At 56.9% G+C, this 25,927-nt stretch overlaps 1 protein-coding gene across 27 annotated transcripts in view; it reads right to left on the reverse strand.

Annotated features, from left to right (window-relative positions):
* PRDM16 (PR/SET domain 16) overlaps positions 1-25,927 on the reverse strand; it is a 366,115-nt gene that overhangs the window by 49,274 nt on the left and 290,914 nt on the right. For 11 of the 27 annotated variants that reach the window (XM_074022501.1, XM_074022529.1, XM_074022536.1 and 8 more), the window contains one exon: positions 2,605-2,739. The exons of 5 other annotated variants lie outside the window; for them this stretch is intronic. In XM_074022501.1, coding sequence (XP_073878602.1) covers positions 2,605-2,739 — 135 coding nt within the window. Of the gene's footprint in view, positions 1-2,604; positions 2,743-25,927 lie in introns of all 27 variants that reach the window. 11 more of the 27 variants (XM_074022484.1, XM_045388102.3, XM_074022517.1 and 8 more) reach the window with 1 other exon arrangement.

Below are 25,927 nucleotides of genomic sequence, written 5' to 3' on the forward strand. Positions count from 1 at the left end.
GGCATTGCTAAAAGTCATTTCATACGAGAGTCTATGGGTTTCTGAGAGCAGTTTTTCATATTTTTAGTGTTTAAATGTTATTATTATTCGAAGGAAAATACGTCCCACACAATGCTCATTTTCCTTTGATAACTGAAATTCACGGTTGAGATTTCAGGAGGAGAAGCTCCCAACTCAGCCACCTCACTCCCCGTGCCTGGGCAGCGAGTCTCCTCCAGCCTCCGGCCGGCTCCTGCTTTCCCGGGCGTTTCCCGGGCATTCCAGCCACGTGGCTTATCCAGCTCAGAGGCGCACCTTTGCGGGGACATGGGCAGGAGCGCTGGTGGCCCTGTAACACCTGATGTCACCCGCCGTGCTACCTATGAGGGTGTTCTCAGAGCAGAGGGAAGGGTCACACAGTGCGGTTGAGGGGGTCAGAAGTGCCCTGAGCGGAGGAATTTCTCTCTGCTTTGGGCCAGTTTGGCGTTGCATTTGCTTAAGTGTGCATTTCAAGTTCCCTCTGGGTATGTGGCTTTAATTCAGCCTACGGACCGACCGAAAGCAGAGAGAATGAATCCATTGAGGCGGTGTTGGAGAGAGCCGTCTAGCGGGTCAGGAGGTATCCCAGTAGTTTTGACATTATCTGTGGTTTGGGTAATAGAGCCAAGTACGTTTCTGACTCTAGGACGGAGCTTTGGAGGGAGTCCGCACTGTGGGATAACGGCGGGGTAAAGGGAAGGAACGGATCAGGATTCAGGATCATTCTTCCATCCTGGCAAAAAGGATTTCTGCCCCCGGTCCTGACCACGGAAACACAGTTGGCTACAAAGCCGTCCCTTCCTTTTGGACCTCGTGTGTAGCTAAAAGGAAAGCTTCCCTGAAATATTAATAATACAATGAAGATTTTTTTCAAAGACAGGCTTCTCTTTGAGAAGATTACACATCTGTTTGTTTTTTAAAAAGCTAGACACATAAAGATACCCACTTTACTGCTTAAGTTTAGTTCCAATGTTCTAATAAACATTTATTTCTTAAATAAAAAACTCTGGGTCCTTCATTACTGTAGTTTGCATCTCACAAAAGCACAGCCCTGCCCCAGCACTGTGGTGCCCCTGCCCCTCGGCTTCCCAACAGACGACCAAGGACACACACTCTCTGCAAATCTGAGCCCCAGAAAAGGATGGAAAGACGCGTCCTTCTACGCACCTCAAGCCCAATTTTCCTTCACTCCAATTTCACTTTCATCTGGAATAAGGAAAATATTTTTTTAAGTTCTGTTCTTATGTTTATGATTATTCTTTTGCTTCCTCTCTGTATTTTTTTTTTCAATCATAAAAAGTTATTTTAAACAGTTTTGGCTCTAACTGAAGGCCATGGAAATCCTGGTAGGACAGCAGATTCATGTCCCCATCCAGAACGAGCTTGTCCAGCAGAGCAACTGCTCGGTGGAGACTCTGCTCCACAGCCAAGGGGACAGCAAATGAGGGAGAGCCCCTGGCAGCAAGCCGGGGCCTGCGGGACCTCCCTGGAGTTTGCTCTCTGCATTTCTTAATGCAAAATTGTTTCTCTCAAGTCGAGAGCCTTGAACCACTTTCAACGGCTTGCACAGGCTACCCGGGAATGTTCCGCGACATGGTCTTCACACACATTTTTCACAGCCATAGGATCCCTTTTTTTTTTTGCAGATGAAATCTCATGTGTGACCCCAAGATATTACAGGAAAAACCAGACTGCTGTGATGGAAGGGGCCGGGGACCCCGGGCACCCTGAGGAACGCACGGTGTTGAGCACGCAGGGTGGAAAATGCCGCCCGGGAGGCCTGGCTTGAGAGTGAGAAGAGCCTCCAGGGGCCACTGGCAAGCTTCGAATAGAGAAATTCATGAAGCAGCGACCAACTCTGGGGACACGGTGCCTTCTGGAGTGGAAGGAGACTCCACATCTTCTCCCCTGATCAGCCTGTGGGTCTGGACGCCTGTGCCGGTGGTGGTGTGGACCAGCCGTGGAGGTCGAGGGTCCAGGGAGCTTAGTGGGGGCCTCAGTCTTGAGATGGCAGGGACGGAAGTGAAGGTATCTCTTGCCTGATTCACTGCCCGCAGGACAGGGACTTTGTGCCAAAAAGGCCAAGGCCTTCAGCAGGCTGGTCAGAGGCCCTGGAGGCTCGAGGAGGCCCCTGAGTGGCTGCCTCACTGGCCGGTGCTGACTCTTCGGAAAATTTGGTTAAACAGCGTCATTTAGATGGATTCTTGCAGTGACGGTTCCTGCTCTATGCTTCTCCCGTGTCCTTCGGGGAAGCGGCATTTGCAGGAAGTGTGGACCGTGTGATCTGGGGTCCTGCCTGCTTCATTGCTCTTTTCCACCCGAACCACCATCCTGGGGTTCAGGAGCTGCCAGCCTCGGGCAGGGGCCCTGAGCAAGGCTCCGATGGAGCCCTCTCGGGGTGAGTCAGCTCCCCAGAAGCCAGCGCTGGCCGAGCACCAAACAGTGCCCCCACCGCAGGCCAGGGCTTGGCAGATGTCCCCAGAGAGGCTCAGACAACCCTTGCCTCGGCACCTCCGCCAATCTTGGTGCCGCGTCCTCAGGGACAATTCCAAGGGGCAGAAGTCCCCGTTATGAGCCCGGACCTACCTGCTCACTGATCTGACACATGGTGAGGTTCTGATCATCGCAGGAGCACGCCACACGGATGTACTTGAGCCAGCTGCCGGCCCCGGCCTGATTCGCATCCACACAGAACTTCTCGCTGCCCAGGTCTTCGGAGATCTGCTGGGAGGAAAGTGAAGCAGGAGTCAGAGGTGCCCTGTGTGCTGGAGTCTGCACACTGCCTCTGGCCACCCGGAAACCTGGCTGTTTGGGCTCAAGGAGGAAGGCAAGTCGGCATCCAGACCTCAGCCCACCCTCCGGGCATCAGCGGGGCTCCCAGCCCACCCAGACTGCCCAAGCCTGGGAGTCTCCAGGAGTCTCCAGGAGCCCAGCGGAAAGGCAGGGAATGGCCTTTTCTTTTCTCACCGAACAGATCACTGCCCTGGCCCGGCGATAAAATGAGCCTCCAGAGTCGCAACCCCCACCCCCGCAGCAAAGCTGTCCCACGTGTGAGAAGGCAGAGACCACTGCATCTGGGAGCAGAGCCCTCTGCTGAGGAGCTGGGGCACTGGGCTAGAGAAAAGCGTGTCTGAAGGCGAAGGTGTTGCTGGGCGTGCATGTGCGTGTGTGTGTGCACGCTCAGGGCAGCCTGCACACCACTCTGACAATAAGAAAAGCATCTGGTTTCCTTAAAGCTGGAGAGTTTCAGTTTGACACCCAGCAGCGTGAAGACGCCTAGCTGTTCTCACCACGCCCGCAAAGTCCCACACACACCAACTTGACTTTATTTTGTTGTTGCTGTTGCCTCTGAATGGGCAGAGTGGCCACCCCTAGGGCTTTGCTTATTTGCTGTTACCCCTACTCCTCTGAGGACCACTGATGAGGAGACCTGACCTGCTGTCCACTGTGGAGAGATGGTGTCACCTCGACCAGCCTGACCACGGGTGGCGGCTGCAGGCCTCCCAGTCTCCCCCACTCTGGCCAGTGGCTTCTCTGGGTTCTGAATTCAAACCAGCGGCATCTTGGGCAAGCTTCTTGGGCAGCCCAGCCCAGACAGGGCAGGAGGAAGGACAGGGGGCAGGGGCTGGGGACACACCACACTCAGGTCCCAAAAGTAGAAAGGCTATGTCTCTGTGGGCAGGAGTGCCCTTGGGCAGGTGTATCCTCCTGGATAGGTGTATGTGGGTGGGCAGCTGTGTCCTTGGGCAGGTGCGTCCTGCTGGACAGGTATGTCCAGGTGGGCAGCTGTGTCCTTGGGTAGGTGTGTCCTGGTGGGCAGCTGTGTCCTTGGGTAGGTGTGTCCTGGTGGGCAGGTGCATCCCTGAGCAGGTGTTTCTGGGTGGGCAGAGGTGATGGATAAGGAAGTCAGAAGGAGCCAGGGAAGTCAGGATGCGACAGTGACCTGTCCAAGTGAAAACAGTGGAAGCTGACTCTGGGCACCATGGGCCTCTTATTCTCTGGAGTTTTCCTGACTGCTCCATGGTGAACTCTAGGACCTGGCAGAGGGGAGGAGCCGCCCACCTGAGGTCGGGAGCTGCCCTCTTCTGACCAGAGAGTCAGGTGCTTTGTGAACAGTGCAGGTGTTCCCCGGGCATCCTCAGTGACCAAGGGCCCACCTGGCCTGAGAGTCCACAAGGAAACGGAGGTTTCAGGAGGCAGCTGCTTAGCTCAGGGGTGCACAAGGGTGCTGTGGAGTCCGCCTGTGCATCTGCATCCCATCGGCCCTGAAACCACACCCCCATAGGGCCCATGGGAGCTGCTGTGGCAGCCTCGTCCTCTGAGTGACAAGTCTCTGAGCAGGTACACTCGGGCCAAGCTCTGTGGGACACCTTAGGGGCTAGTGTGGAAAGAGGTTGTGAGCTGAGGGGCCTCAGTTCTGAGACTTTTTGCTTTTTGGGGACTTTATCATTCGTGCCAGAGCAAAATGGAATGGACCTAATTCTGAAAGGGAGGACATGGACCAGAGACAGCCAGGTGGAGCCTGGGCAAGGCGGAAAGAGGCAGGGATGTGAAGGATGGGGAGAGACAGCTGAGGAGCCTGCCAGGGCACAGAAGCGCCCCAGCCCACCCTCTGTCCTCAGCTGCCAGGGTCCAGACCCTCAGGAGGTTGGGGCCAAGAACATCCACTCCCGTGTGCACAGGCCCCGGAGACCCCAGTGCCTGACCCTCAGATGCTTGGCATGCACTCTCCCGGGTTCCTGGCCATCTCAGGCCTGGTGCTGGGATTCTTTTGAAAAGTTCAACGTCAGCACCAATCAATGGGGAAGCGTGTTGTCCACGTGCCCCGGCCTCTGTGTGTGGCTTCCAGGGAAAGTTGCCCCCAGAGCAAAGCAGAGACGGGGAGAGGGCCTCGAATCTCCTTTCGCTTCCACTTACTCTCAGTCTCCTCGCTGACATCCTCTACCAAGCTGGGGTTCCCGACTAAGGGTTTCCAGAGGTGCTGGGTAAGACAGATTGGGGTGCAGGGTGGGCAGTCGGCCAGGGCAGAGGGGGGTGCTCCTGGGTCCCCCTATCACACACAGCCATGCCTGCCCCTGGAGCCCTTCTGGCTCCATCCAGGGCAGTGGGAGATTCACTCGAAGGCTGTCTTATTTCAGAGACGGCAGTGGCAGAAACGCTCCCAAGCTCGTGGGCTGTGGTTGCTCCAGTCACCAAGTGAGTGTGAGTGAATGGCCAGGCCCCTTCTCTGCCCGGGGTTGGCCGTGAGTCCTGTCCACTCGGAACTGTAGATGGGCCTGTGGTCCAGAGAGGACGTGGATCCAAGAAGCATAACTAGGCTAGAGGCTGGCACCCGAGGAAAACATTGGTGGCGGGGGAACGCTCAAAATACAAATGATGAATTAGCAGGAGCACAGCCGGCCACATGGGGCTGGCAGCATCCCAGTCCCGTCCCCAGCCCATGGGTCCACTTCTCCATTGAGGCCTGCTGATGTCACAGCACATTGCACACAATGCCTGTGGGCTGAGGGCTGGCACTCACCCAGGGCGGGCCGTGCCCTCCCACCTGGGACCCGGACTTTTGTCCTCAAAGCTGGAGTACCTGGGCCACAGCACTCCACTGGTGCAGCCAGGAGTACGTGCTCCTGAGTGCATCCCCCGCTGAGCCCAGGGACCAGCTGATGGGGCTCAGGCCACTTCCCGAGAGGCAGGACTCACTCCTAATGCACCCAACATATGGACTCAGCCAACACCTTCCCCCTGTTCTGGGTCCCGGTTGGCTCAAGCCTCGCTTTGGTGGGGAGTCTGTGGCCACCCTGCTGCTCAGGACTCAGGGCAGGTTCCCAGGGAGATTCTCTCTGTGTTACCAGCTTCTGCAGAGACAGCTCTGCCCTAAGCAGGACTGCAAATCCCCTGACATTTGAGGTCCTGTTTCCTAAGGGGCTGCAGGAAGGGCCCTCACGCTGTCCACGGAGGTCACTGCCTGTCCTGCCCAAGTCCAGGGCCAGCCCAATCCAAGAACCACAGACTCAGCAGCCCGCCCCACCGCACCCCATCTCTTGCCAGGACAGGAGTGGCAGGGGCATGGCATGGAAGGGAGGAGGCCACAAGCGGCTGGTCGCCACTGGGAAGGCAGGCTTCCCATCCTGTAGGTGCAGACCCAGGGCCACCAGCCCACGTGGTGAGGCCCCTCCCCAGGCACAGAGACCTCTCAGGGCCCTCTCACTTCCCACCCTGACTGCTGGTGCGCATCAGGAAACGGCTGGAAAGGCTCGCCAAGCCAGAGCTGTGGTCGGCAGCCCTGCCATCTTCCTCTGCCACAGGGAGGGAGTGAGGCTGGGCTGGCCAAGACCCACAGGGCCCCGTCCCACCTCATCACTGGCCAGGTCTAGGCTGGAGGTCACTATGGGGCAGGGGACTCACAGCCCCTGTATAGGTAGGGGCCTGGGTGCCGGTCTCTCCCTCTCTCTCTCCCCTGCTCTGCTTCTCTGTCTGTCTCTGTAGCTCTCCCTCTCAGTATGGGTCTCTTTTGGGCTTTCTCTCCTCATAGACGGTGCAGGGGCTGGGGAGAAGATAAATGACGCTGTGAGTGACCACAGCCATGGCATGGGCTTCTCCTGGGGCCTGGTTGTTGACTCGAGAGTGTTGGCCTCCGTCGGGCGTGGTGGCTCACGCCTGTAATCCCAGCACTTTGAGCGGCCGAGGCGGGCGGATCACCTGAGGTCAGGAGTTCAAGACCAGCCTGGCCAACATGGGGAAACCCTGTCTCTACTAAAAATACAAAAGTTAGCTGGGCATGGTGGTGTGCAGCTACTTGGGAGGCTGAGACGCAAGAATCACTCGTACCCAGGAGGCAGTGGCTATAGTGAGCCGAGATTGTGCCACTGCATACCAGCCTGGGTAACAGAATGAGAGACTCTGTTTCAAAAAAAAAAAAAAAAAGGAGTATTGGCTTCACTTTGACTTCCAGGCCTTGGGGTCCATTTCCCCGGGAAATCCCTGGAAAAACAATCTGTGTCCCTGGCTGGCTGACCAACCACTATTTTAAGTGCTCCCAAGCCCCTCGCCTTACAGGCGCGCATGTGTCTGGGTGTGTGCTTGTGTGTGGGCGTGTGCCTGCATGTGTGCACAGGTGTGTGGGTGTGTGTGCATGTGTGTGGGTGCACCTGTGTGTGTATGTGTGTGTGTGTGTCCATGTATGTCTGCTTGTCCTGGGGGAACGGGGCGAGAAGCCTTCAGTGAGCAGAAGGCTGACGCCGCAGGAGGACATTGAAGCGATGGCCAGTTCCCTCTCAAAAACGTGGGTTCTGTGTCTGGAGGAGAACCCTGGCCCCTTCCATCCAACCCCACATCTGAGGCCTCCTCAATGCCTGTGATCCGGCCACTGATGGCTGCAGGTCCAGGGACCCACCTGTGCCCTGGGACAGCCAGTCTCCGGACACACACCACCGTGCTCTGTGGAGCAGCCGCCCACTGCGCTCCCAGGCCGCCGGTGTATTGTTGAATGCATCGAGTCACCGGGAATTGTTTTTTGGGGCATAGGCTCTCCTTTCTTGCAATGCCCCCCTCACCTTGCAGAATAAGCCTCTCTTTTCCAGATGACGGCCCTGCAGGTATTTGCATGCGGCCTAAGTCCTAACCCTCCCGTGCCAGGGTAAACATCTCTGGCTCTCTCAAACGTGTCTGAACAGGGACACGGCTGGTTTCCCACCCACATGGGACAGTGTTCTGGAGCGTCCGGTCTGTCCCTGACCCTCTCGGGTGCAGAGGCCTGGAGACCGGAGGCAACAGCTCCCCCAGGGGTCCTGGTCCTGAGTGTGCGCCCAGACTTTGCTGCCCTGCTGGTGGGGTCCCCTCCCTGACAGCCTCTCCTCCCTTGTCACTCTCATTTCCTGGGCATTTCTCCTCGTCCCCGGGAGGCCTGGGCCCCAACCCCTGACCAATTGGATGGTCACAGGGTGGGAGTTACACCTGCCTGGGGTGACTGAGGAGGGCTTGGTTAACTCCTTCCTTCTACAGAGGGGTGTCTCTGAGGGGGGCCAGGTGGGCGCTGACCCTTCCTCCAGGAGAGCCAGGACGAGCCCTGGTCTAAGGGCCCTGAACCAGTGACAAGTGTGCTGGGAGGGGGTGCTGGAAGGACATGCACCAGGAGGGGTGTGTTGGGAGGGGTGTGCCGGGAGGGGGTGCACTGGGAGGGCTGTGTTGGGATGAGTGTGTTGGGAGGGGTGTGTTGGGAGGGGTGTGTTGGGAGAGGGTGCATGGTGAGGGATTGCACTGGGAGGGGTGTGTTGGGAGGGGTGTGTTGGGAGAGGGTGCATGGTGAGGGATTGCACTGGGAGGGGTGTGTTGGGAGGGGGTGTGTTGGGAGGGGTGCGCTGGGAGGGGTGTATTGGGAGGGGTGTGTTGGGAGGGGTGTACTGGGAGGGGTGTGTTGGGAGGGGTACGCTGGGAGGGGTGTGTTGGATGGGGGTGCGTCTGGAGGGGGTGCACTGGGAAGGGTGTGTTGGGAGGAGTGTGTTGGGAGGGGTGTACTGGGAGGGGTGTGTTGGGAGGGGTACGCTGGGAGGGGTGTGTTGGGAGAGGTGTGTTGGGTGGGGTATGTTGGGAGGGGCTGCGCCAGGATGGGTGTGTTGGGAGGGCTGTGTTGGGATGAGTGTGTTGGGAGGGGTGTGTTGGGAGGGGGTGCCCAGTGAGGGATTGCACTGGGAGGGGTATGTTGGGAGGGATGTGTTGGGAGGGGTGTGTTAGGAGGGGTGAGTTGGGAGGGGTGTGTTGGGAGGGATGAATAGGGAGGGGTGTACCAGGAGGGAGTGTGCTGGGGGAGGGTGCACCTGGAAGGGTGCGTTGGGAGGGATGAGTTGGGAGGGGTGAGTTGGGAGGGGTATGTTGGGAGGGATGAATTGGGAGGGATGCACTGGAAGGGGTGTGTTGGGAGGGATGAGTTGGGAGGGGTGTGTTGGGAGGGATGAATTGGGAGGGATGCACTGGAAGGGGTGTGTTGGGAGGGATGAGTTGGGAGGGGTGTGTTGGGAGGGATGAATTGGGAGGGATGCACTGGAAGGGGTGTGTTGGGAGGGATGAGTTGGGAGGGGTGTGTTGGGAGGGATGAATTGGGAGGGATGCACTGGAAGGGGTGTGTTGGGAGGGGTGAGTTGGGAGGGGTGTGTTGGGAGGGATGAATTGGGAGGGATGCACTGGAAGGGGTGTGTTGGGAGGGGTGAGTTGGGAGGGGTGTGTTGGGAGGGATGAATTGGGAGGGATGCACTGGAAGGGGTGTGTTGGGAGGGATGAGTTGGGAGGGGTGTGTTGGGAGGGATGAGTTGGGAGGGGTGTACCAGGAGGGAGTGTGCTGGGGGAGGGTGCACCTGGAAGGGTGCGTTGGGAGGGATGAGTTGGGAGGGGTGAGTTGGGAGGGGTATGTTGGGAGGGATGAATTGGGAGGGATGCACTGGAAGGGGTGTGTTGGGAGGGATGAGTTGGGAGGGGTGTGTTGGGAGGGATGAATTGGGAGGGATGCACTGGAAGGGGTGTGTTGGGAGGGATGAGTTGGGAGGGGTGTGTTGGGAGGGATGAATTGGGAGGGATGCACTGGAAGGGGTGTGTTGGGAGGGATGAGTTGGGAGGGGTGTGTTGGGAGGGATGAATTGGGAGGGATGCACTGGAAGGGGTGTATTGGGAGGGATGAGTTGGGAGGGGTGTACCCGGAGGGAGTGTGCTGGGGGAGGGTGCACCTGGAAGGGTGCGTTGGGAGGGATGAGTTGGGAGGGGTGAGTTGGGAGGGGTATGTTGGGAGGGATGAATTGGGAGGGATGCACTGGAAGGGGTGTGTTGGGAGGGGTGAGTTGGGAGGGGTGTACCAGGAGGGAGTGTGCTGGGGGAGGGTGCACCTGGAAGGGTGCGTTGGGAGGGATGAGTTGGGAGGGGTGAGTTGGGAGGGGTATGTTGGGAGGGATGAATTGGGAGGGATGCACTGGAAGGGGTGTGTTGGGAGGGGTGAGTTGGGAGGGGTGTGTTGGGAGGGATGAATTGGGAGGGATGAATTGGGAGGGATGCACTGGAAGGGGTGTGTTGGGAGGGATGAATTGGGAGGGATGAATTGGGAGGGATGCACTGGAAGGGGTGTGTTGGGAGGGATGAGTTGGGAGGGGTGAGTTGGGAGGGGTGAGTTGGGAGGGGTGTGTTGGGAGGGATGAATTGGGAGAGGTGCGCCGGGAGAGGGTGTGCTGGGAAGGCCAGGCCTGTGTCTGCTATCAGAGTCAGGTGTAGGATCTCCCCTGAGATGCCTGACCACGTCTGGCTGCCTGTCCCAGCATCGAGGGTCCAGCCCTGTGGGGATCCTGCTGGACCCATCTGGGAACTCCTGAAGGAGGGAGGAGGTGGAGCACGAGCTTGGACAGAACTTCAGAAGCCACTGCTTTTCTGCCTCAGACCAGAGAAATGCTCCTGAAGTGGCCCCGGGTTGTGGTTCTGGCAGGTGGAGCCTCAGGCCTGGCTTCTTGGGCCTGTGCTGTCTCTGATTCCAGAAAGGGCAGGTGTTGCCCCGACCGCTGCCTCCTCCTGCCGCCTCTCCTGTCCTCTCTCGCCTTCCTCCCCAGGGTCTCTGTGCACTCGGGGCCACACTGGGTGCTGTCGAGACCCCTCGCTCAGTGCCGCGGGCCTGTGAGGTGGATACTGTGTTGCTGCCCCACAGTACATTTTGTAGAGGAGAAAATGGAGGCCCCTGGAGACAGGGCCAGCTCCCAGCCCAGGCTGCTGGACTCCAGAACTGTGCCATGGCCGCCCCGTGTGCTCTCCAGGGCCGACTCAAGGACCAGAGGGAGGGCCCCCACGCCCTGTTCTGGGGGTCGCAGGATTTCATGTGCTCTGGAATCCACAGAGCAGGCCTGGGCAGTCCTAGGTCCCGGTCCCTGCTTCCCTTGGCGTGAGACTTGTCGGCACCCACAAGGACAGAGAGAGGCCACCCCTCCCTAGCTTGGTGGCCCTCAGGCTGCCCATGTTGCATCTGACCGGGGCTTTCCTGGGCTCTGGGTGCTCCTGGAGATCAGGGATCTGTGGAAGAAACATTGGCAACAGGAATGCTCAGAGGGAGATGGTGTCAAAGGTCACAGCCATGTACACCTGAACACAGGCTCCTTACTGTACCAGGTGGGGCCAGCGCCAGGATCTGTGCCAAAGGCGATGCCTCTGCCTGCCCTAGGGCGTGAGCCCAGCCTTTCCAGCCTGGGCGTATGCTACATCCGGCCACGTCTGGGAGCCGGGCCTGTTTTGGTGTAAAGTCTTCTAGCCCTGACACCTCCAAGGCCCTCTGGGAACCTCTCGGGCGGGCCTGAGTCCTGGGATGTTCTCCGTAACATAGGAGGCCAGTACAGATGAGAAGTGGGTAGACGAATGAACGGACGCATGCACAGTGACCTACCCGGGCTCACTGCTCGCTTCTATTTACATGTGATCAATGAACGCAGGAGGGAGCCACAGAGGGAAGTAGTGGCCCAGTCCACATGTCTCCACATGGCCAGCTTAGCTTTAGCAGGCAGTGGCCTGGAGGCCACCGTGGCCATTGGGCTGTGTCTCTCTCCAGATCTGGAATCCAGTTGCCTGCCTGATCGCTACTTAAAAGCCTGGCTTTGGGCTGTTTGGGGCTGAGCCTCAGGAGTCCTAGGACTTCCAAAGGAAACTGCCCTCCTGCCCATTCTCTCCCACTCCCCAGCACCTAGCAGCTCCCCCAGCTCATAAATCAACCCCATCAGAAATGCTGAGCTACGAAGTGAAGTGAAGGAAAATTTCTCTTAACCTTTACTTTTTTTGCATATAATTTGAGGTTTCCTGCACTTCTAATTTGTGGGCTCTCTGCTGGACTGGTCCTCCATGTTCAGTGGGCACGGCCAGCCGCTGGCCCCATCCAGGGTGTGCGTGCAGGTGGGAACGCTGCGGCGTCCATCATCAGCTTGCCTAGTGGATTCTGAGCGTGCAGGGAGGAGTGGAGCCCTGGGACGCTGCCCCCTCGGTCCCACCTCCTGCTGCTGCCACGAGGCTCCCCAGAAGCCCATGGTATGGAGTCCACCTCTGACAGCCAGGAGCTGGCGCGAACCGGGGGGAGGGTCTCCTTACCCTGACCCCCTTCTTTAAGGACCCATGCGCTGATTCGGAGTAAGAAGCCCTGGCTGTGGAGCCCTGTCATAGGCACATGCGCACACGTGCACGCACACAATGGTCACAATTGATGGTGTCCACGAGTAGCTGAAACAGAACAGCCCATTCTTGTGATGCAAGGAAGTGGGGGAAAGGTGTTCTGGAAATACCTCAGTCCGGTGTGAACACAGAGCCTGGATGAGCTCATAAATCCCTGTCCTGATGCCCAATGGGGGGCTGGGTGGTGATGGGACCCAGTGCTAATGAGAAATGTGGCTGGTGGGATGGGGCCACACCATGGCCAGGGACACGGGAGGCCTGGCCGGCGGTCAGCAGGCCTGGGGCCCACCTGCTTAGGCTGAGAGGGAGGTGGGAGGAGAGGAAAGGATGGAGGATGGGAGGGTTGGGTGGGGGAAGGGTGAGGGTGAGGGGGAGAGAGAGAGAGAGAGAGAGAGAGAGAGAGAGAGAGGCTGCTGCTTGAAGAAACAGGCAACTCTTGGCAGCCATTCCTCCAAGACGGAAGCCAGCCTCTCGCCTAAGCCCACAGAGAGACAGGGAGCAAGGGTGGGCTGTCTGGGGTTTGTCCCTGGAAGAAGCTGGAGGGGCGGTGGCTCTTAGCTCCTGCCTGACTGTGGTCTCACTGGATGGTTCTCAGGCCGTGGGGCATGCTGGGGGAGAGATGAGGACCAGGGTCCCAGGGTCTCAGAGAGCCCCAAGAACATGGCCCAGAATTCGGATGCTTGTGGCCCGGAGGGACTCTCATGGCAGAGGAGGGCCCAGGACATGTGGAGTCTATGCCTGGGGGGCTCTGCTCTGTGTCAGTGCTGGGCAGATCTGAGGAATGCAACACGCTGGAAAAAGAGTCACCAAATTCCACACTTTGTAGCCTCTTGTGAAAACCTAGTGAAAGCCACAGACCAGAATTCACAGAGCCACCCAAATGCCATGTGGAAGCTCAGGGTTTAAGAGACCCTCTCCCTCTAAAAGCTCCAGACACCCAGATGCCCTGCAAACATGGAGGCTCACAGATTATCTCCCCCTAAACACCCAGACACTGGGATGCTGTGGCGCTCCCGGGGTGCACTGACCATCTCCCCCAAAGCACCCAGACCCCACATGCCGGGGAACTCTGAGGGAGTGCATGGCCCTCGGCAGCCAGCACACAGCCCAGGTTCCAGAGCTCTGCCATCTCTGCTATGGAATTTCCTCTTAGTTCTCTTTCTCGCCTTCGTTCCCTCCTCCCCTTCCTTCCTATTCCTATTTTCTTTATTCTTTGGGCGGGGTCTCCACTTGGGCAGGCAGCGACCTCCCAGCAGCATCTATGAACACTGAAGAAAACTCTGGTTGAGACAGAGAAGCAAAGAAGAGTTTCCATCTGACCGTGCACAGCTCCCAAGCCCCTCAAGGTCCCCTGGGGTGGGACTTACACACCCTGATCTCACACCAGTGGTGGACAGGGGCCACACAAGCCCGGGCCTCGAGGCTGTGCCATGCCACCTGCCGCAGGAGTGGTCCCTGCCCCTTTCTGCAAACTGCACACAGCGTGCCCCTGGTGTGTCCCCAAACTCGGCCCTGCCACTGCTCTCCCAGCAGCCTGGGGGTGTTGGGGGCTGGGCTTCCTCCTTGGCATGTGGCTCGTCCATCGTGGCACCTCTGAGGTTTGACTTGTTAGCCATGGGCTGCGGCCCTGACTGTCAGAAATAAAGGCGCATGCTGGTGACTCAGACCCACGCTGTTGCAGCTTTAGTGAAATGAAGGGTTGAAACACAGGCTCATGAAACATGGAACACCTAGAGGTGATTGGCAGTGCGTGGAAGGAGCAGGGTCTGCGGAAACCTCAGGCCCGGCAGCCGGTGGGGTGGACACAGTGGGGAGCACCATGTCCTGGGGGGAGTACCAGCGGGACTTGGTGGCCCCCTCCCTCCAGGATGTTTCAGAGACTGACCTCTGAGTCACACAGACACTCCCAACCCCGATCTCCCACCGTCCTCATCATGACAATGTGGGGGTTGTCTGGGGTCCTGCCTTGGTGTCCCCCTTTGGAACTAGAAAGCCTCTTTTCTGCTTTCCAGCTGCTTGGAGGCTGCGGCTACACGCAGGCGTGGTGGGCTCTGAGGAACTGGGAGCTGGCCTTCGGCACCTGCTGAAGACATCCTGGAGGACCCCTGTGCTCAGCTCTGCCTGGACACTGAAGGTTCTCTGCTGTGTGCCTGTGGTGGCCACTTTGGGCTTGGGGGCCTGGTGGCTTGGGGGCCTGCAGCTCCCCCGCCTGGCTGCTCCTGCTCACCTGCTCTTCAGAATGAGGCCTTCCCTGGTTCTTTCAGATAAGCAAGAAGTGCAGGCACCTCTGGCTCTTTGGGAAGCCTTTAGTGGGGTCCTCAGGACCCCCGAAGGGACAAAGCAGCCCTCGCAGTGAGTAGGAGAGGGGCACCCAGTGAACAGGCTACGCCGTGCGCTCTGCCTTAGAGAATGCTTCTGCCGCCGCTTGCAGAGCTCCCCCTCCCCATTGCAGAAGGTCTCAGATGTGCACGGGGCCCCCAGGAGAAAGCCCACAGTCACACAGAGGGCCCTGGGCTGAGCCTCAGGGGCCTTCCTCACCGACCCAGGCCAGCTGCTAGGTGGCCTGGACCTTCCTCTGGGGGCACACATGTCCAGGGAGCCTCCGTCCCTGCCACACGTGTTGGGAGCAGCTTAGGTATAAGAGGTTTCACCTCTGAAAAGCTGTGTATAAACCATATTTCTGTAACGGGGATCCCAGCTCACAGGTGTCATTTTTAAACGGATCCTGCACTATGGTCAAGTGCAATGCTCTTTGCCAAGGGGGCACCCTGGGTGCCTTTGCCTGGCTCTGCTGGCTTTGATCTGGGGACCCCAGAGCAGGGCAGAGAAGGGTCTTGTGTTGATGAGGATATGCTGGTTTCGGGGCAGGGGTGGAGGCAGCAGCAGCATGAAAAGCCGGCCCTGGCCCTTGGCGGTCAGCGGCTGGGATCCCGGGATCCGGTCCTGGCCCTCCTGAGGGGTTTGCCTGGTGCTGGCCTTATACAATACTCCCTTTGGGAGGGCATGGGGACCTCCATGTAAAGTGGCAGTCACTTTCCCACTCAGCAAGCCCCCAGGAGGACACCTAAGCAGGCCGAGCTGCACCCCGAGCTCCAAGTGGAAGCAGCATGGTTGACTCCAGTTGGCTTTGGTTGGCTCTGGTCAATGCCAGCAGCCTGCGCAGGGTCTGTTCCCTGCTCCGTCCTCTTCCTGTGGAAGCTTTCAGGCAGGACGTCCCAGGCCCGGCCATGTGTCCCTGTGGGGACGGCAGGGAGGGCAGCACGCGTTGGCTGGGCTCCTTCCTGGCTGCAATCCCTGCTGTTTTTCTCACGGAGGTGCAGGCTGGAGTGGGTTTGCCTCACGGGGCCAGGCTGCTGGAACTGATGCCCCAGCCCCGCTCGCCCAGCACCCCCAGGAGAGAAGCCCCAGGTCCCGCATCTGTCCTGCCTGCAGGGAGGGACCCCAGGAGTGGTCACGTCTGTCATGCCAGGTTGACCAGGCCCGGTTCTGTGGCCTTGCAGGGGCATTTTTCATAAGCACAGAGACGGACTTCCACAGCTGTGTAGACGACTGGGTCAAAGCAAGGATGTGGGGGACCGAGCCTGAACCTGCTGAGAAATGTCCGCAACGACGGCCTGGGACGTCCCCCTGAGCCCCCTGGCACCCCGAGGAGATGTCTGGAGTCGCCATGGTGTCTGCTTGCCCAGATGTGGGTCCCCGCAAAGGCACGCTGGGGCGGGACCCTCACTGTTTCTCCAGGGCATGGCGATGTCCGACCTCAAGGAATCTAGGGGCTCTAAGGAGACTCTGGGTGCAAATACTCTGGCATTGTTGCCATTTGCCGCCGGCACTGCTGCCCTCTGCTGCCGGCACTGCAGAGGGGGGACCGAGACTGTCCTGTGGAGCTCGCATGCAGAAGCAGGCTCCCCTAACCCCCATGCTCCCAAGAAACCCCAGCTCTGAGGAGCCTTTTGTGTGTGCTGAGCTCAGCCCCGCCCCACTGGGTATCCTGCTTCTTACGAGGTGGAAGCGTCCACGTCCTGGTCCTGCGGTGGTGAAAGTTTGATGCCCAAGCTGCTGCTGTGATAACATCCAGGCAATCTGGACGGGTTAAGGCCATTGGTGCAAAGTCCCCCAAGCCCCGCTAGCCGGTAAGTCATTCCCTGAGCCCGCAGGCTCTGCCTCACGCCCACTCCCCACCCTGCCCCGCAGCAGGCCCCGCACCAGTCCCCGCTCCTTATGCTGGGCCCAGAACCCGGTCCGTGGCGCTGGCTCAGGCTCTAGAGGAGGGTGGGATCCGGGGCAGCTATGCCAGAGCAGCAGCTTCTCCACCCAGAACAGGCTGCCACAGTTCAGACATTAACAGCTCTAACAGGTGTTCAAACCTGAATTTGATTTAAGTTGGGTCAAGAGCAGGAGGAGCCTCTGAGCCTGAAGCTTGCACGTTACCGCAGACTTGGCTGTGACATTCTCAAGTGAGATACTTTTGTTTTGGTTTGGTTTTTGAGCATAGCAAAGATTAGAAGAAAAAAAGCCCAACAGCCCCAAACCAAAGGCTCGTGGCAACGTCCTTGCCCGGGGTGAGGCTGGAGCCCAGGTCGCCCACAGGAAGCGGTTTCTCTGTGAAGTGACACGAGGCCCTGGGAAGTGTCACAGTCATAACCTTTCTCTGGCCACTTAGATGGTGACACACTGCAGAGCTTGTGAATGTGGCACACCACAGCAGATGCGGGAGGAATTCTTCATGATGGCTTGAGCTGATGCAGCTGGGGGTGGGGGTTCCCTAAAATAGCTGGCTTGCGCCCTGGAGCCAAGGGAAGCAGGGCCTTTGGGGCAAGCCCAGAACTTTCCTTTGTTGGAGAAAAGCCCCCAAATGTGGCGGCTGAATGCCAGGCCGAGGAGCCTACCAAGGACTCCTGGAGTCTCTCCCCCAGCTCTCCCCCTTTGGTTGGTTCCTGGGGGGTTGTGCATGATCTCAGTAAGAGCTGTGTAGAGGCTCATGGCCTGGCCACCCTCAAACCCTCTCAAATGTGCAGGCTGCACCTGGGGAGTGACTTCCAGATGGACCTTAGGAGGACCAGACACATTTGAGCAGGAGCAGCTCAGAGTCTTCTCACTAGCTTATTCTCTGGAGAGGCCAGCGCTATGCAGAGCTGAGGCCCACAGGTGCTGAGACTCACCACTGAGTCACTGGATGCTCATGTCTCCCCCAGGGGTAGCCACCCTTATATCCACATTTGTCAATGAGGGAATGGAGGTACAGAAGAGTTAAGTAATTGGCCCAAGTTTGCAAAACCAGAAAGGGCAGATGGGCTGGGCAGTGGGCACTGGCTGTCCACCTGACTCCTTTCACACTGTCAGGACCAGCATCATGCACCCTGGCTTGCCCTGCCCTGCTCACTCTCCTCTAATTGATGATGGCAGCCAATAGCAACTGAAGCTCTTCAAGGACCTCACCAGGATCAGTGTTCAGTCGGGGCTCACTGAATGTTTCCATGAATGGATGGATGGATGGGTGGATGGATGGATGCATGGAAGGATGGATGGGTGAGTGGGTGGATGGATGGATGGATGGGTGGATGGATGGATGGATGGGTGGGTGAGTGAGTGGATGGATGGGTGAGTGGGTGGATGGATGGATGGGTGGATGGATGGATGGGTGGGTGGGTGAGTGGGTGGATGGATGGATGAGTGGGTGGATGGATGGATGGATGGGTGGGTGGATGGATGGATGGGTGGATGGATGGAGGGATGGGTGGGTGAGTGGGTGGATGGATGGATGGGTGGGTAGATGGATGGATAGATGGTGGATTGGTGGGTGGATGGACAAATGGATGTATGGATGGATGATGAATGGATGAATGGGTGGATGGATGCATGAGTGGGTGGATGGATGGGTGGATGGAAAAATGGAAGAATGGATGGAAGGTGAATGGATGAATGGATGGATGATTGAGTGGATGCATGGATGGATGGATGGATGGATGGATGCATGGAAGAATGGATGGGTGAGTGGGTGGATGGATGGATGGGTGGCTGGCTGGATGGATAGATGGTGGATGGATGGGTGGATAGATGGGTGAGTGGATGGATGGATAGATGGTGGATGGGTGGGTGGATGGACAAATGGATGAATCGATGGATGGTGAATGGATGAATGGATGGATGATTGAGTGGACACATTGGATGGATGGATGGATGGATGGATGGATGAATGGATGGTGGATGGGTGGGTGGATGGATGGATGAATAGATGGTGGATGTGTGGGGGGATGGATGAATAAATGAGTGGATGGGTGGGTGGGGAGCAGACCCTCCCCTCGACTTGCCCAGACACTTCTGGCTTCCCCAGCTTCCTATGGTGAGACACAAGGGAACATCCTTCCAGGAGTTGTCATGGTGGCAGCACAGGCACCTCTCCTGGAAAGCCTGCCCTGGTCCTCACGTCAGGCTGAGGCCCCTCTCAAACACTCTCACAGTCCCTACCCTTCTTAGCATGGACACTGCACTGGGCCATAGCTATCACATCGCAGGTCATTTCCTCTCCTCTAGTGGTTGGTGGGGTTGGAAGGTTTTATCTGGCTGATTCCAGACCCAGGCAGACCGTGAGTGCCCGACACATGCTTGGGGAACAAATGAATGAATGAAGGCACCTCCAGATGACTGAGACTGTCCCCCAGCACTCCCTATGCCTCCCTTTCCCAGGGTTCTGTCCTCATCCCTCCATTTCCTGTCCTTTCCCTTCTTATTCACGGGCTCTGCTGAGGGATGTGGAAAGCCTTTTCCTGGTTACTTGCCTCTCTGGAAATGAGAGTTGCAACATTTTCCATGTCATTGTCCTCTGGAAAGTGTTATGGTTGCAATTTTCCCCTAGGTGCAGTGTCACAGTGGTCAGTCTCCCCTAAGCAGAGGACATGGTGGGCTTGTTCATCTCAGCACCCTTTGGGCCCTGGCACATAGTAGGTGCTTAGCAAAAGTCTGGTTGCATGGAGAAGGGCCAGGACGGATCCAGTCTGGTTATATTTAGTGCCTTCCCTGCAGCTGACTCAGTCTCTCCAGGCCCATCCTTCTTCCTTCTCCCTGTAACATGCTGGGTTAGAGGAGCTCAGTGACTCACTGCCTTTCGTATCAGGCCTGATGTTTTGAGATCAACTCTTGCAAATAGCTCAAATCTCAACAGGCCAAGTCTAAGCAAATACCTTGCCAATCCCCATAAAGAACAGCTCTTGCTGCTCTTTGACATACAAAAATGGTCATTGGCAAAAGATTCTTGGTGCAGACAATGTTGTCTTTGGATGCCCTGCAAATAGCCAATTCTGGTTTCTTCCCGGACTAGGCCCAGGTATGCGTGCATAAAAAGATGCTGGCCTGGGCCTCCTTTGGGCTTAATTGAGAGAGGCATGCTTTTCCTCCAAATGGTTCATTATAATGATTCTACTTCCCAGGATTTCTATTTTTCTCAGCAGAGCCTGGAGCTCAGCCACAGTCCGGCTGGTTGCGTGGAGAAGGGCCTCAGGGTCCATGAACTGGAACGAATCAGCCCATCCTTTCTCCTGATACCCAGCTGCCCAGCGTCAGATGTGGAAGAACGGAGGCACTGGAAGATGCAATGCCGGATATCTGGATGACACAGGCTCCTTCATGGATGAGCTGCTTCTCAGGTGGTAGCGGCCCAGCCAGAGACCACCCAGATGCTCGGTGATGGGCTTTGAGCTGTGTGCTAAGCCCACTCTTGGATGTGAACTCTGCTCGAGACATCTCCCTTGGAAGCCAAAGCTGGCTTCCTTCCCAAACCGTGGGCACGATGGGTCAGATCGGCAGGTTAGGAGGTGATGCATAGACAGAAGTGCCACAGAGTCACTTCTGAGTGACAAATGGAACCAATTAAGTTCAACAGCGCACTCACCCCCCCGAGTTCCAGCCTGTATCTACAGCTATCACCTTTGACAAAGTATATCAAAGGAATTAAGAGTGTGTCCCCCACAATGATATTACCTGGATCCTTTTCAGGTCCTCACCAGCCACGTTCAAACATCTATGAAAGCCCAGGAAACAGAATCAAAACGGTTTATTAAAAATCTAATCACAAGCACTCATATGTCACAAATGATTCTGAACTGCATCCGCCAGCCCCAGCCTCTCGGAGGGGAGGCACAATGCGGCCGATTACCCGGAATTTGAATGGGGGTGTTTAGAAGCCGCGGAACATTTTAATCTTGATCTTTCTTTGTGGATTTGGCTATTGTTATTTTTTTTTTTTCTGTTGAAAAAGACAAAGATGGGAGGACACATTGTCTTTCCTCCCTGGAGGGAGCTGCAGCGATGACTTATTCTGGCAGATCTGCCTCTACTGATGTTATCAGGATGTGAATAAAAACTCATGGGAAAAGAAGAAAAAATCCTGCTGAATTTAAAGCAGTACAACATGGTTTACGGGTGGGTCTCTGTCTGCTGTCCTGAGTCAGGACACCTCCCTGGTGACTGCACTGGAGCTTTCTCAAGAGGAGGACCCTGCGCGAGGAGGACCCTGCCCAAAGAGGGCCCCTTTCCCCTCAGGGTGGGAACTGCTGGGCTTGGGGAAGGCACTGTCTTTGGGGTGAGGCATGGTTCGTGGCCTTTGCTTGGCTTTTGGCTGTCTGGAGCTCTAGATTCTTCACAGGCACTCAGAACAACCATGGATACAGAAGAGTCTCCTTTGGCATCTTCCTGGCCGGGGCTCAGCCAGAGTCAGGGCTCCACCACCCAGGGCTCCACCACCCGGGACTCAATCATGGCGCCCTTTTCTGGTGGCCAAGACCCCCCCCCAACTTCCCTCCAGACAGAGGTGTTGAAGCCTCGCCCCTGTTGCGGCTCCTAAGCTGGGAAGTCCACCACGAGGAAGCATCTGTTGGGGCTGCCTGCTAATGAAGGTCAGGTGCCTGTGTCAGCCACGGGCAGGTGGCTCTGGAAGGACAAGCAGGTTCTCAGCGATTTCAGTAGATTGCCCTCACCTCCTACCCACTGTTGGGAATGGATAGACTGCTTTCTAGAAGGTTTCCTGACTCTTTGAGGGGACTGGGTCCTCTGGCATGTCAGATACAGAATGTCCCCCAAACCCTTCATCTCTGTCCGCTCCTCCTGCTCTCTGCAGATGATGACTTTACTTTTATGTTAAGTTGCTTTTGTTTAGTCTTCCTCTGTACACAACAACTACTTTTAAATGATATTTTAAAGTACAAAGAATTAGTTTGATTCTTCCTCAACTGCCTTCTTTTGAAGACAAGCTTGCCTTTTCAATTTCATATCCCATTTAACTAAAACAAAATATCACCGAATCATAACATTGAAAATCAGTGCACTCACTACCGGCTCCATTAATTCTTATCAGTATAAAACATACATTCAGAAGTATAAGTGCTTTAAAATACACCCCTTCCACTCTTGCCAGTATGTTCTATTTATACACGTCGTCTACAGTGGGGGAAGAAGTAGTTCTCCCTGTGAACCTAGGGAGCCGCAGGACCGCACATGTTTTTGGACAATGGATGCTTGAGCCGGGCACTTCTGAGAGCCATTGGGCTGGCAGCTGTCACATTCCAGCCACTCCCCAAATCCATTTGGCTGTGGGTGCGTTAGGCCTGGGATCAGCTGAAAGGTAGCATCGAGGGGTGTCCCCACCTCGCTCAACCACAGCAAAGAGCTTGAATTCAACTTTCCTCTCTGCCAGACAAGACCCTTCCCAAGTCACATCTGCCATGAAACCCGCATGCGCTTCCTGTCCAAATGGAGCAGAGACCTCCCCGTGGCAGTTACATCCTTGAGCTGCAAATGCTAAAGATGCTTCTCCATCTTTTTTTTCTTTTTTTTTTTTGGAGATGGAGTTTTGCTCTTGTTGCCCAGGCCAGGCTGGAGTGCAATGGCGCAATCTCTGCTCACTGCAACCTTCACCTCCTGGGTTCAAGAGATTCTCCTGTCCAGTAGCTGGAATTACAGGCATCCACCACCACGCCCAGCTAATTTTTTGTATTTTTGGTAGAGACGGAGTTTCACCATGTTGGCCAGGTTGGTCTCGAACTCCTGACCTCAGGTGATCCGCCCACCTCAGCCTCCCAGAATGCTGGGATTACAGGCATGAGCCACCGCGCCTGGCCCTTGCTCCATCTTTAGCCGGTCGTCAGCATCCTGAAAACAAAGCCCGGCAAAACAAAACACGCACGTGCAGCCCCCTCACTCCCAGCATGCTACAAAGTTCTCTTTGTGCGCTACAGACCGGGTCGACTGGCGTGGTGTTCACAGAGACGGTTACAGCCTGATGTTATGCAATAGCATGTTAACCACACATTCTAATAAAAAAATAAAATAAATAATAATAAACATTTGACCTAGAGTAGAGATCTTTCACGAGACGCCCTAATCATTTTTCTGCTCCGACCTCAGTTTTTTCTGGAACTGCTCCAGCAAGCCCAGGGTGGTGCGACGGCCTCTTTCTCTCTGGGAACAAAAGGTCTTTTTTAGTCCTCAGGGCTGTCAAGTTTATCCAAATATTCTCAGCTTACTACTAGCCCCTTTCTGAATTGATATTTCCAATAAAAGGACACTTTGTATCTTTAAACCACACTGGCCCCCGAGCAGGCTACGGAGGCTGGGAGGCCCGCTGCACAGCCCTGGTCGGTACGGCCTGGGAGATGGGCGGGAAGAGAGTGCCCCGGCTTAGTAAGCGGGAATGGGCATGGAGGGCCCAGGGCAGGGGTCACGGCCGTCCACTTGAGGGGAGAAGGCAGAACCCACAGAGTGCTCGCCCTCCCGCCAGGACATCAGCGCGTCCCTGAGTCTTGCTGCACTGGGTCTAATTTTGGCCAAGCCTGTCTCGTTTGCGAGCGGCCGCCAAGCGCATTAAGTCATGGTCGTGCTCAGTGGCAGGAAAGAATTCATTCCAGCCAGACCAAGCTGTGCGAAGCCTGTGTTCTCTGGCTGTCGGCACATCGGGGCGCTGGAGCCCCCCCTTGAGCCACAGGTCAAGGGTTATTTCTTAGCCTCACCTCTTCCCCCTCTTCCCAGACCCTCCCTGGCCCCACAGGCCAGTTCTGTGTGCATGTGGCATGAACATGTATGTGTGTGTGTGTGTGTGTGCGTGTGCATATGTGTGCGTGTTTGTGTGCATGCGTGCGTGTATGTGTGTGCATGTATGTGTGCACGTTTGTGTGCATGCATGCGTGTATGTGTGTGTGCATGTGTGCATGCGTGTGCACATGCATCCCTGTGCACATACACACATGCAGCCGACAGCCTTCAAACTCGTCCCTGCAGCCACACAAAGGGCATTTCCTTCCACCCCAACCTCCTCCAAACGGCTCTGATTAGCACAAATGATAATTCTCATTAATCACCTTTGGCTGCTGCAGAATGGAAACGAGGCCGCGGTGAGGTGACGGGAGCCACTTAGGCGGGATTTATGACCTGTGTGTGCAGTGGCAGCTCTAGGGCCTGACACCTCTGCCTGCGGCTAACATTCGGGGCCGCCGGCTGCCTAGCACAGAGCCCCCAGTATTCCCTCTCCTCGTCTGTTGGCTGACTCTAGGGGTGCCACCAACCCCATGGATCACCCCATGGTCCAGAGTTTAGGAAAGCGGTGGCTCTTTTAGGTCCCATGGTAGAATAGAGCGTGGCTTTGGGGTGTGGGCCTGCTCAAATGGGAGGAGGAAGAGGCAGGAGGGAGCACTTGTATCGGCCAGGAAGTCCCCTCCTCACCGCCTCTCCTTCCTTCCCAAACCCAGCCACACGCCCCTTTCCTCTCCCTCACCCTCAGGGGCATGGACTGCCCCCAGCCCAGGGGTGGGGAACCACATCTGGCACATGTGTGACACACAGTAGGTGCTTGGTAGGGGTTTGTCGGCGCCACAGCAGGCTGAGTGTGCGGCAGAGGAGGACGGCGGCACAGGGCACCCAGGGTTACTGCACCCACCCAAAGCCCCCTGGGCACTGCCAAGCTCCAGGCAGGGGACCATGCGACCCGACTCCCACTGTCCTGAACAGACCCAAAAGGAACCCACAGCGCCGGCTCCAGGTTGCTGCCCTCGCCCACTGGCCGAGTGGCTCCCTGGCTCAGACAAACCCATTTTCTCCAGGGGACCCCGGTGCCTTCCCTCCCTTTGCATCCCCTGGGAGGAAACTTCAGGGGCCCGGCACTGGGTAAGGCTTCCCCAGGCTGTGGGAGGGAATGAGGCAGCGCGCAGAGGGCAGTCGCCATGTGGGAACAGCGGCACCCAGAAACCACGGGGTCCCCGAAAACATGCTGCTTCCTTCCGAAGCAACGTGTCCTGCTCGGGGCACCTGGGCTGAGGCTGCACAGGCCCGTGTCGGGCCTCTGGGCCTCCTGGCCCGGCCATGAAAATTAAAGTTTTGCCCTGCCTCTGGTTTCCACAAGGCCTCCCTGTCCCCCGCGCGGCAGAGTGGGGGAGGAAGTCACTGCCCCGCAGCAAATAACTATGCTGCTGTCCAGCCTGCTTTAATTTTGCCCTTGCACCAGGGGGCCACGTGCAGGAGCCCAGGGTCATTACTAGGCTGTTGCCGGGGGTGAGGGGCTGAGCGGTGGGAATCCTGGGTGTGGACGGCTCCGTGGAGGCCTGGGTTGGAATGGAAGAGGAGCTGTCCTCCGGGGGGCTTGTCCAGAAAGTGCCCCAGACAGGGCGGGTGTCACCGTGTCGACTTCCAAGCACTTCAGGAGGCTGTGGTTCCTTGCTGGGCATTTTTGGGTTTGTAAATTTCCAGGTCAAGGTGAGGCTGCCAGGCAGAAGAGCGACTTGGGGGCCACTTCATGGAAAGCCTGGGGCCCCTGAAGAACCAGTAAACCACCCATAATACAGACCTTCGCCTGGGATCTCACACTGAAGGAAAAGCATTGCTCTGTCTTCTTAAGCAATTCACTGCCACATTGTGGCCACAGTTGGGTGGATTTGGGTGGGTCTGACCCCTATTCCCTTCCAGAAACCCACCTGGAGCTCTCAGAGGACTGAGGCCGCGTAGCAGGACTTTGCATCTTATCCAGCAGCTTCTATGCCCGAGGCCACACGCAACAAGACGTGGGGGAGGCATGTAAACCTCCCTTGGCGGACAAAATGAGCGAACTTGTGAAGGGCTGTGGTGTGCGGAGCGGGCTGGCTCGGGAGGCACTGCCTTTGGCTGGGCTGCTTCAGCTGGAGGTGGGAGCTACAGCAGGCCTGCGTTGTGATGTTTGGAGTTTGCTGCTTTCTCCTCCTTCCTTCCTCCTCCTCCTTCTTTGAACGGATTTTGGTCCTGACATCTCAGCTTCCCGAGTTTTTCCTCCTGGGTGGCTGTGGTCACTTTGGAAAAGGACCATCAGGCAGGCAGTTCTGAGCTGTGCACCTACCGGTGGCCACTGTGGGGCCTTGTTTCCTGGGGGGCCTTACTGGGGGGCAATGGAAGTTTGCTATGAATTTCATGCTCGTGAAATCAAGGCAGGATCAGATTCTCACAAAGGAACACGCCCATGGATGGCACTCAGGACGCCCCAAGAAAATCAAACTGCCTGAATGCAGGATCTGGGCCCGAGAAGGGCTTGGCAGAGGCTTCCAAGTCCCAGCTCCCCCGTGTTCTCCGGGATCCCTCGGCCCTGAGCATCCGGGGACCAGCAGCCCAGAGACTCCCTCCATGGTGGGAGGAATTTCCCGGAGACGAATACCTTCCTGGGGTTATGTTTAATTAAGGGCCATGTGAGCTTGTCCATCTCATGTGGGACGGTGCTGTATTCAACAAGTTGTCAAAG

Source organism: Macaca fascicularis, chromosome 1 (assembly GCF_037993035.2).
Source record: "Macaca fascicularis isolate 582-1 chromosome 1, T2T-MFA8v1.1".
NCBI lineage: Eukaryota > Metazoa > Chordata > Mammalia > Primates > Cercopithecidae > Macaca > Macaca fascicularis.